This window comes from Anomaloglossus baeobatrachus, chromosome 2 (assembly GCF_048569485.1).
Source record: "Anomaloglossus baeobatrachus isolate aAnoBae1 chromosome 2, aAnoBae1.hap1, whole genome shotgun sequence".
Classification (NCBI taxonomy): domain Eukaryota; kingdom Metazoa; phylum Chordata; class Amphibia; order Anura; family Aromobatidae; genus Anomaloglossus; species Anomaloglossus baeobatrachus.
In genome coordinates, this window is record NC_134354.1 from 732482589 (window position 1) to 732494964 (window position 12376).

At 43.0% G+C, this 12376-nt stretch overlaps 1 protein-coding gene across 1 annotated transcript in view; it reads left to right on the forward strand.

Annotated features, from left to right (window-relative positions):
- MTMR6 (myotubularin related protein 6) overlaps positions 1-4983 on the forward strand; it is an 80393-nt gene extending 75410 nt beyond the window's left edge. Inside the window, exon 14 of the mRNA XM_075337377.1 lies at positions 2328-4983. Coding sequence (XP_075193492.1) covers positions 2328-2582 — 255 coding nt within the window. The 3' untranslated portion in view covers positions 2583-4983. The remainder of the gene's footprint in view (positions 1-2327) is intronic.
- Positions 4984-12376: the final 7393 nt, after the last annotated feature.

Genomic DNA, 12376 nt, shown 5'->3' on the forward strand with positions numbered 1-12376 from the left:
TACATAAATATTAAATACATTGTGCATAAAATATATAAATACATACAAAAATACATTAAAAATTAATTGTGAAATACATATTATCCCATAATAAGTGGATACAAATATATAAAATATACAATATTATATTATTAAATATGAGCCAAATAAAATGGCATATAGAGTGATGAACGTGCTTGTAATTCATGATTGCTGAGGGCAGTATAGCGATCTTCACCCTAATTCTAATATCAAACAAGAAAAACACACAAATTTTTTTAAATAACTGAAAAAATAGAAAAAAAAAGTTTTTATTGAGAAGAAAAATAATAAAAATTGAAAAGGAAAGGCAAAATAAGAAACTTTATAATACTCACCTAGGAGGCGGTCCGGTCCGATGGGTGTTGCTGCTCTCTGGTTCGGCACCTCCTCTCTGCTGCGATCGCCGTCCTCTTTCTACCTAGTTGAGTATGGATGTGTCCTGCGCAGGCACACTTTGATCTGCCCTGCTGAGAGCTGTTCAAAGTACTGTATTGCGCAGGCGCAAGGAAAGTTTAAAGACCGCCCGCGCATGCACTCCGCAATGCTTTGATCTGCTCTCAGCAGGGCAGATCAAAATGCGCCTGCGCAGGACATGTCATCCATACTCTTCTGGGTAGAAGGAGGATGGCGATCGCCAAAGAGAGGAGGCGCCGGACCGGAGAGCAATGACACCCATCAGACCGGACCACCCCTAGGTGAGTATTATAAAAGTGATTTTTATGTTCTACAGAGCGGCCTGGGCTCTTATATACAGTATTCTGGAATGCTGTACCCGATGATCGCATCACAATCCTTGGCATTTCTTCTGAGCGGAGTTTGACAGCTGCATAGACATGCATGCTCAGTTCAGAAGTGCTACCGATGGGATCCTCGGGCTGGCAGTACCGGTAATGTAGCAAGCAGAGTGTGGGTGCACTGCAGGATTCATAGTGGGCGGGATCTCAGGAGAGGATTGTAAATATTCATTCTCTTAATTAGCCATGCGTTTGCTCACTACAATCATTGGAGGCACTCCTGATCTGAGAGTGGCAGCCTGTATGTCTATGCAGCTGTTACACTCAACTCAGTAGAGTCACCGATAATTGCGTTGCGATCCTCGGGCTGGCAGTACCGGTAATACAGCAGGCAGAGTGTGAGTGCAGTTCAGGACTCAGAGCTCTGGGCGGGATTACGTGAGAGGAGGGTGAATATTCATTCTTTTAATTAGCCATGCGCTTGCTCACCGCAATCATCGGCAGCACTCGTGACCTGAGTGACAGCGTGTATGTCTATGCAGCTGTTATTCTCCGCTTAGGAGAGTCGCCGATGATTGCGATGCAATCCTCGGGCTGGCAGTACCAGTAATGCAGCAGGCATAGTGTGGGTGCAGTGCAGGACTCAGATGAGTGGGTGGGATCTCAGGAGAGGAGTGTGAATATTCATTCTCTTAATTAGCCATGTGTTTGCTCACTGCAATCATTGGAGGCACTCCTGATCTGAGAGTGGCAGCGTGTATGTCTATGCAATTGTTACACTCAGCTCAGGAGAGTCACCAATGATTGCGATGCGATCCTCGGGCTGTCAGTACTGGTAATACAGCAGGCAGAATGTGGGTGCAGTTCAGGACTCAAAGCGGTGGGCGGGATTATGGGAGAGGAGGGTGAATATTCATTCACTTAATTAGCCGGGGCTTAGAGCAACACAAGGGAACAATAAAAGTTATGTATCCTGAAATAGGGCTGCACAAGCCCCATGTCATGATACGATTAGTTTGAGTACACCACTAGGACTTATTTTTGGACTGGGGCTTATATTTCAAGCCTACTCCAAAAATCCTGCTACGGCTTATTTTCAGTGAAACACGGTAGGTCTAAGGAATAATGGTGCGACCGTGTTTATGTGATTACTGATAGACACAAGCAGTGCCATGTTTTTAGTTCTAGTTTTGTGTGTTTTTAATGAGTAAACAGATTGTCTCATGAAGAGAACCCGTATCCATATTTCGTTGGGGTATATGGAGGTCTTGGAGGGAAGTGTTCTGGTAGGGACCCTCTATAAGAGCAAGAATGGAGAGGTGTCATGCAAGAACACCCCTTGTCGTGACATGTAGTATATAGTCGTCCATTTGTATTTCCTTTTTGTGATACTTTTTACAGTGACTCCAATGTTATGAAACAGCTCCTTTAACGTTCTGTGTTTGCAGTGTACAACTTTTTTATGCCCTATTACCTCAATGATTGCATGTAAGTATCACAACAACATTCGTGTATTTTGTTTTTTTATTTTTTATATATTTTTTTTTTTTTTTTATTATTATTTTCTTGTAGAAAATCAAGAACCTTCACAAAGAAGGAGAATATGCCGGCAACAGCTCCCCGACCGGCCGAGTGTCCCCCAAGCTAAAGGAGTCGTCTTGTTACAAGAAAGAAAAAGGTCTTCACCCCCTGCAGGACCCAAACCGAACCCTAGAGGGCAGTGCCACTGAAGACAACCGCTATACTGACTACGCACAGGAGATAACCAAGGCTGAGCCCTCCATCGTCAGCCTGGAGTTTGGAGTTGCGAAAATGCGAGTTAGTTAATCTATGAGTACTGAGATTGCCTGGTGTCGGGAGCGCAGGGCACGGGGACGTAGCACGGATAGTGATTGTCTATGTGAGACGAGGAGGAGGATCGGGAAAAAGTATAGGGTGATTGGTAAGAACCTGTGGGCAGGTCATCGAGGGCCCCTTATATGACGCTGCTGCTATATACGGGGTCAGATACAAGAATGATGTATATAGGAGGGTTCAGACATTTCCGACAAGTGTAATATAACACGTGTAGGTAATGAAGGGGGTGATTCTATAATCTAACACGTGTAGGTAATGAAGGGGGTGATTCTAATCTATAGGGTCACTAACATAACATGTACACCCTATTTCACCAGGTTCTCCTACTTCCGTTTTCGGCGCCCTCGGCAAGTATCTGTTGAGCGGGTATTCATTGTCTGGATACATGTGTACAGAGTATATTTTCTATGATCGGATGTAGCTGTTTGGTAACATAGGGGCCTTCACCCTTCATACATATCAATAACACAGTATACATGTATACAGTTCTATATCATACGTCATGGAAACTAATATGTTTCTTGATAAGAATTACTACATTTCTTCTCTCTGATCTCTAGGATAGTGGTCAGTAAGACTTAAGATATAAACACGTTTGGGATATTTTTTTATTTTTCCATCTATTTTTGCCTAAAACTCATTTTTGCAATTGGGTTTCATTAAAAGTTTTGCCTTCTACAGCCTCTGTGTATTGCTGGCTGCAGAATGAGTTAACTGAGAATCCATCAGTGAGATTTTTCTGATGGGAGCGTTTTTGTTATCTTGCTTCTTCTGAGCTTCTCTTATCTGATTTATGACCTCAAAGTTCAGCTCAATTAGGGTGTATGTACCGTGCCCATGATCCGGACATGCTGAACACAGCACGTCCTCTTCTGTGCACCCACAAGGGCGCTCCACCTGAGACCGCAGCCATTCTTACCCACGATCATGGTTTGGGGCGCTGCGGTCTTTCTCTCTGTTCTCCCTGCGGAAAACGCTTGCGGCCCCACAACAACAAATTGATATTCTGCGGCTTGGGAAGCCGCGCCTCATGTCAGTTTACGCTGCAGGCAAAACAAGCACAGTGGGCATGGGATTTCTTGAAATTCCATCCACTGTGCTTGTATTGTACATCGCAGCGATAATATGCTCCGTCTAAATTTCTGAGAACCCTGTCCATGGGCACATATCCTTAGGGTCATTAAATCAGCAGAAGAAAGGTAAAGGTTATAAACTCTCCATTCAGTAAGAACTCACTGATGGATCCTCAGTTAACTCAAAGCGCAGTAAGACAGACAGTGAGACACAGATGCTGCAAAATTTTTTTATTTTTTTTTTTTTTATTTTTTTTTTAATAAAATGCAACTAAATGATACTAATGAAAAATATACATATTACTCCGAAGATGTTTATATTCTTTAAAGAAATGTAAACATCCTTCTTCTTAAAATAGATACAACCTTAAAGGGATTTTCTGTTAAAAAAATACAAATAAAAAAATGTTGTTTTGTGAGGACAGTTCCTATCCATATGCCATAGTGAGGTATATAGAGGCCATGGAGAGGCGCTATGTAAGAGCTCCTCCCATTTTAGTTGTCGCGGCCTCTTTGATTTTGGGGAGATGCATCTTTTGAGAATTTGGACTCAGCTGCCATCTTATTACCAAGAGATTGTCTACTTGAGATAATCCTGGGATGTAGAGGCACTTATTCTCCTTCATCAGTGCCGGATAATGATAATGGGCACCCTGGCATCTTGCCTTATGGAGCCGATGAGCCTTTTAAATCCTGCATGGCTAAACTCCTTATGGCCGTGCACCTATAGCCGTCTCTAGGTAGGAATGCCTTCACCTGCTGACCGGGATTTAGGATGACTCCATTGCGATGTACATACGATTTATTCTGTATTTGGAAGGATTTACTGTTTTTACACTTCTATAAAGGGAATTGTTTGCACTAGAACACTTGAAGCTCATGTGATTAGCCAGTAATTTAGGGTGCTGTATTTACTGCGCTGCTTTTTTTAAAATCTTTTGCTGTAAGTGACTCCGGTGTCGCCGTGTGCCTCTGATGTGCCGGATCTCGCTGCTCTTTATACTTCATTTAGCTGATTTTTTGGGGTTGTTGATCAGGACGGTGTTATGTCTGCTTGATTTGTATGAGTGTAACGGATTAATTTAGTTTTATCTAATTATTGTTTCTATAAAAAAAAAAAACTGTAGTTTTTTATATTACAATATGATATTAAAGAAAGAGTATATCTTCTCAGACGCCAGTTGGAACTAAAGTTGCTCAGGCACCTTCCTATAGGGGAGGGTGCCTTAAAGGAAATCTGTCAGCAGGTTTTTGCTATGTAACCTGAAGACAGCAGGACATAGGGGCCAAAACATAGATTTCAGCATTGTCATTTATCACACTGTATGCTGCTGTTAACTTACATGAAGATCTTATCACCAGGTGATTATCACAGCCAGGAATATTGGGCTTGTGAGTAGTTGTCTGATTACGGCCCCCTCTTCTGATAAGCAGCTTAGTGTCAATAGACAGTGCACATAGAGAGCTGTGGTGTGGGCAGGGTTAAATTTATGAGCTTTGCAACATCTAAAGGCCCAGTCACACACAACGACTTACCAGCGATCCCGAAAACGATGCGACCTGATAGGGATCGCTGGTAAGTCACTGGGAGGTCACAGGTGAGATGTCACACAGTCAGACCTTACCAGCGATGCAGGAACAATACAGGTCGCAGTAGCGACCTGTATAACGATCTCAGCAGTCACGGTGACCCTGTCACACAGTGTCAAACACAGCGATGTGTCCTGCCCAGCAGGACATCGCCTTTGAAGAAAATGGCCTGGACCATTCTGCAACGACTAGAGATCTCACAGCAGGGGCCTGATCGCTGGTAGATGTCACACATAACAAGATCGCTAACGGGATCGCTACTGCGTCACAGAAACCGTGACTCAGCAGCGATCTCGCTAGCGATCTCATGTGTGACGGTACCTTTAAAATTCTGTTTGTGTCACAACTGTTGCACCCAGTAATCTAACTGATACATCAATGGATTCAGGGTCTCTTTTCCATATCATGCTGCTCTCAGATGAGGTGGCAAAAACCTGCTGATAGATTCCGTTTAACAGCCCACTGGACAGTTAAGAGGCAAAAGTGCCAAAGTTAATAACTTGTTGTTGATGCACTGGTCCTGAGGAAGAGGTTTTCACCTCGAAACGCGTAGACCTATGAAATAAAAGAATACTCATCTTCATCAACATTATACGTCTTCATTAGGCTGATGCGCGGCATTAACCCCTTCTCTACCCTATCTTGTATGCTCATCCACGTGGGGCTGCAGCAGACGCCATTATCTCATGCGCATTAGTGGTTGTGACTGTCACAACTGATCCAGGTGAGTGTATATTTTCCAGGTATACCCCACTGATCACTTTGGTGTTACACTATCAGCGCTCCTTATTTTCAGATCTAAAAGTTATTAAGAGTCGTATTATGGGCTGTCAGTGCATCAAAAACTGGCGGAAATTACTGTACTTCTCCTGGAACTGAATGGCAAAATCCCATCCTGCTAGGCCCGACCCATTTTTAATCCCCTTCCCAACATTTGACATACATGTTTGGCATATGTTGGGTGCTGATATATGGAGTGGGCTGAGGAGCTGACCCGGCACCATACCAGTTAGGTGCCGTCTGTGTTACACACCTGGCATATGCCTGTAACAGCAGCTGCAGTTACAGCACACGGTCCAGGTGGTGCACCATTAGTGGATCGATGCCATAGCAGCGGTGACCTTGATGAAGACCCCCATGACTCTGTTGTTTTAGTGATATATATATATATATATATATATATATATATATATATATATATATATATATATATATTACAGATTTGTTGCAGTATATACAACAGATTACAGGTTCGACTCCCGTTAAGGGGCTAGAAAAAAAGTAAATAGTGTACAACAAAAAAAAGTTTAAAAAAAATAAGAATAAAAAAAATTATTAATTCATACCCTTTTTTCCGCACATTAAGACAATATATATGCACTCCAACACTATTGACAAGACAATTCTGGCAAATTTGCAGTATCCTTGTTCATAAAAGGGCACAGTTTACACACACCCCTCCCTGGATTGGGCGCTCCTGGGCGAGGGTACGATGCAGCTGGCGGTGGGAGGATTATAATGGTCCCAAAGTTACCAATACAGACACATTTGGTGTTTATATGCCTGCCTCTCAGTTGTCCCATGCTTGGCATGGCTGGTCTGGCCTGTGATGGGAGGTCCTGGGGGGCTTTCCCAGACTGAAGTGGGGAGGACAATCAAAGTCAAACCCTCACACGACCCAAGTTAGGCGGCCATATTACAGAAAGGTATGACGCCTGAGGCCCAGAAAAACCCAGTATGGTGCATCACATCTAGCCCTGGGTCCAAACCACTTTTTGAAACCCACCCTATTAATTCTTGAAGATGGAAGTCTGTCTAATGTCTGCCCTGTCTATGCTGGACATGGTCTCCTGTCGTTCGGTGGGTTTCGATGTCCTCTCCTACCTAATAAGTGACCAGGTCTATGATATTTTATGTACTAGAGTCATTATCTCTTTTGTGAGTATTTTATGCATATTGCCTATATATAACATTACCATAGATGAAGTGATTCCATACGTCACATGTTTACATTCACTAATCCCCTAGTCTTAAGGGGTTGTCCGCCATTCAGGACATTTTTTTTGTCTTGAAGAAGTTTTCCTGTATCCAAGATCCTATCCCAATATGTAGTAGGTGTAATAATCATACTATTAGCAAATACCTCCAATTAGAAATGTAGTATAGTCAGGTCTCTTACCTCATGTGCAGGGCATTGCAGCTTAGGTATCCATGGTTACGACCCTGAGCAACTAATTAACTGTCACTATATGAGTGGATGTAACCATGGATACATGAGCTATAATGCCCTGCACATGAGGTAAGAGACATGGCTATATCAGGAGAACTATACTTCCTCACTAATTGGAGGTATTTGCTAATATTATTATTATTATTATTATTACACCTACTATATATTGGGATAGGAGCTTGGAGACGGGAATAACCCTTTAAATGCATGTAGTTTGGCATAAAAATCTTTTTTTGCAATTGGGTTTCTTTAAAACTTTTACACCATTTGACTTCTATAGCCTTTGTCACACTGTTTATCTTGGCAGCAGAATGAGTTAAGTGAGAATCTATCAGTGAGCTCACTATGATGATATGACAGAGTTTACAAACTTTATCTGTTTTTTTCTGAGCCAAATGGTGCAACATTATTAATGGAATCCAAATGCAATTTTTTTTTGTCTCAAAAATGTGTATTTAAGTAAATAAAAAATAAAAAGGTCCCCAGAGGCGGACAACACCTTTTTTAAGCAATTTCTCCTATTTTTCTTGTCAATGAAGCACATAAGTACATAGTCCCTCTGTGTCTGCCACTGTTAGGTCATTGCACTGTGTACACATAGGATGATGTGGCACATTGGTGGTGTCATCAGCGATTTGACTCCATTTCATTCTCAGGATGTCTATACCAACAGCTGGCAATACACATAATTAGATTAATGTTGTCTGAACCTGCTGATTTTGGCACAATCGGATGCCTGGTAATGGGTACAGTGGTGTCCTGACTTTCCTCCATCAGCCCATCAGGCAAAAGAAGGATCAGGCTGTTCGATTTCAGCATGCCTGATCCTTTCCTGAGAGTGCATCTATGTGGGGGAATGGTGAAGGAATAGTTTTCACCTGAACTAGCTCTCGACTGACTGGTATCTAAAGTGTATGGTCGGCTGTATTCTAATGATTAATATTGTATCTGGCATTATTTTACTGCTCTGTTCACATGAAATTATAACTCGAGGGTTTTTTTGGGTACTGGATACAGGTATATTTAGGCAAAATAAGGGATTGTCTAAAATTAGTAAAAAGGTTTTTTTTTTTTTTATTTGTTTTAAAAAAAATAATAATAAAGTATTTGTTGCCTATAAGATGCTTGTGGATTTTCAGCTCAGTCCTGAATGTGTCCATACTGCAATACTAGACATAACCTATAAACAAGGATGGCGCTGTTGCAAAAACAAAAAAAGATCTGTTCTAATTGCCAACAATCCCCATTCCTATCTCCATGATCCTATCTTAATATGTAGTAATATTAGGATATTATTATTATATAATATTAGGATATAGAAAAGTAATATGTAGTAATATTAGGAAATACCTCCAATTAGAAATGTAGTATAGTTCTCCTAATATAGCCATGTCTCTTACCTCATGTGCAGGGCATTACAGGACCTTAGATATCCATGGTTACGAACACGCATATAGTCACGGTTGTTAGAGGTCGTAGCCATGGATACCTAAGGTCCTGCAATGCCCTGCACATGATGTAAGCAACACAGTGAATCAGGAGAACTATACTACATTTCTAATTGGAGGTATTTCCTAATATTATTATTATATCTACTACATATTGGGATAGAATCTTGGAGATGGGAATAACACTTTACGTTATACCCGCCTAGAGGACTACATATGGATACAGCGGAATATATACAGGTGTTTGGAAAGCGTTAATGAGGGACCCCATGGTATAAAGATAGCACAGAGTTTTCCATTGTTGAAATTGGCATTAATGGGGTCAGTCTGGTGTCTATGGGTGCCTACTGACTATACCTGCATGGCAGATGAGGGCATATATCAGTGAGTGGCCTGATTTACCAGAGTGTCGTCACCATCGGCAGTATGAATATCTTGCGCATGCGCGCCATGTTCTGCCTGTCTGGAAATACGTGGTGATGTTGTGTGTGCTGTGAGTGCACAGGAGGGCAGTAGTGACCCTGGACTCAGTGAACTGCGGGATTAGCAAAGAGCCGGAGGTGATGTCGCTCTTGGAAATCATGCCACTCACACCCATAAGAGCGTACTTACACAAGTGAGGAATAGGCCTAGGACCTCCACGCTCGCAAGGGAAAAGGGAGCAATACTAGAATGTAGGAAAAGGGAGCAACACAGTCATGGGGCGGGTTAGCGGGCAGCCGACAGCTTCACTTTAAATTCCAATGATATCCAGTTGCTGTTTTACAATATTGCTTTTTCACATTCCCAAGAATGACTTCTTTCAAGGAATGAGGACTGAGACTAGATGAAGAGTTGGTGGGGCTCTGTGCTGCTGCGGGACTGGGTGGGGTGAATATACACATAGGCCTCGCACATTCTAGAGGAGTTCGGGATCAGCATAGAACCTAGTAGTGATCCAAGTTTGGTTTTGTAGAACCACAGAGGTCCAGGATCTGTAATATGGAAGTCAAAGGGGGTGGACTAATCATAATCCCTCTAATGTGAATTCTGAGACACTCCACAAAATCAGATAGTATATCATACCATGCTTCTCCGAAAATAAGAAACTGTCATATTATTTTTTGCCCTGAAAAATGCATTATGGCTTATTTTCAGGGTAGGTCTTATTTTTGGGGGAGTACAGTTGGGGGTAAGTTTATCTACACCCCCCCCCCAAAAAAGTAGACCCTTCCCAGGAGGATCATACTTACCAGACCCTGGGCATCTGCGTGGCTCCCAGGTCCTCCTGCTATCTTCAGTGGGCGCTCCCAGCAGGTATGCTCCATGAGGTCATCCCCTGCTTCTGGCTAACACTCCCATACATCAGATTGCACACACAATCACACATCAGATCGTTCACAGACTCATACTCATACACACTCACAACAGATCGCACACATAAAACAGATTGCACACACTCACACACATCAGGTCACGCACACACTCACACACATCAGGTCACGCACACACACTCATACTCATACACACTTACATACATCAGGTCACGCACTCATACTCATATACACTCACATACATCAGGTCACACACACACTCACATCAGGTTACACACACACTCACTCATACTCATACACATAATCACACGTCAGATCGCGCGCACACACTCACCACATCTGGCGAAACCATTTGCTTCCAGCCGGCAGGGAAAGATGGGACACAGTGCAGTAAAGCGTGAGGACCTGCGGTGGAATGCATCGATGCGCTATGCCGCCGGGTCCGCCATGCATTTCACCGCATGTTCTCGCACTCCACTGCGTCCCAGTTCCCCTTTGGAATAAAAACAGCAGCCCTTCAGGTTGTCATTGACTCTCTGCTCTATCTGATACGGGGGGTCTTTATGCCCCCATAGGGCATATGGACCAGGGGTGGGACAGGGTGGAAGTATCCGGAGTGGTGGATCCTATAAAAGAACAATGAGATCTTCTACAGCGAGTAGGTAATGAATGACATAACATGGAGCTTGCGGGCCTTAATGCAAAATGTCCAACAAAGCCCCCAACTATCACAGGTCTTTAAAAGTTTTGGTCTTCTCCATGGGCCAAAGCGACATTTCAAGGCCCCCCTCGACTGCACCTGCTAAAGTTACGCCCCCTATAGGTAACCGTAGAGCATGTCCACTGTAAGGTTACGGCTCTATTGCAACTTTTTGATCCAAAATAAAAATATAATAAGATTGTGTGACTGCAGCAGCACCGCACTACTTAAAACGGGAACGCTCTGCTGTAAAAAGTCAGTGAAGCGCTGAATATCCACCTGATGGAATGGGATTTCTCATGGATTTGTACATACACGTGACGGATAACATTTAATACTGTGATATTACAGCCTCCTCCTTGTGTTCTAGACCTTCTTCAATACATAAGACTATTGAAAACACTAGTCATCCATTTTCTACTTTAATCCTTTTTTAACACGTGTCCTTATGTATTTAAGCAAACGGAATTGTCTTAAGATGCCCAGGAACTTAAAGGGAATCTGTCACCAGGTTTTTGCCACCTAATCTGAGAGAAGTATAATGTAGGGGAAGATATCCCGATTCCAGCGGTGTGTCACTTACTGGGCTGCTTAGTGTAGTTGTGATAAAATCACTGATTAATCAGCAGTAGATTATCATTACAGGACTACTTGGCGTGCTACAGGTAGTCCAGCATATTCATGAGCTCTGTATAACTGCTAGATCTGCAGCGGAGAAAACATAGCTGTCATTTTGATAAAATCAAATATCTCAGTAAGTAACACATCGCTGGAATCAGGGTCTCTATCTCTATATCATGCTGCTCTCAGATGGGGGAGAAAAAACCTGGTGACAGATTCCCTTTAATGTCAGTGAATGCCTCCACTGAATGCAGAGGGGGATGAAAACAAAGATCGGACCGCTATTCATTTTGGACAGGTTCGGGATGACTTAAGTTATGTAAACGTAGCGTTGCCGATTGAAAGCTGTTGTCCTACTTCAGGGACGCTGCATTCACACCTCTGTGTTGTCGCCATTCGTGGGTCGCCCTAACCCAAACTCATCAGTGTCATAGGCATAAATGTGGCTGTGAAATTCGGGTCAGTAATCCTGCTGGTCTTGGCTCCCGAGTACATGGATGTGAGAATTCAGCATTATATAGTGCACATTGCTACTGCAACTACAGGGTAGCCCCAAAACCAGACCTGGGAAAATTACAGCCAGCGGGTCGGTGGCCAGAAATCAAATGTACCTATGCAGCAGTGTGGTGCTGGCAGTGTCGGACCTGACGTCCATAGAGGCATAGACTAGATCCTTGTCTCAGGAGCACATGCAACGGCGGAACACTCCAACATTCTGAATCCGCCATGCTTATCACTCCACGCCATGGCCTGCAAAGAGGAGCTTGTGGCTGTTTGGCGCTAAATCCT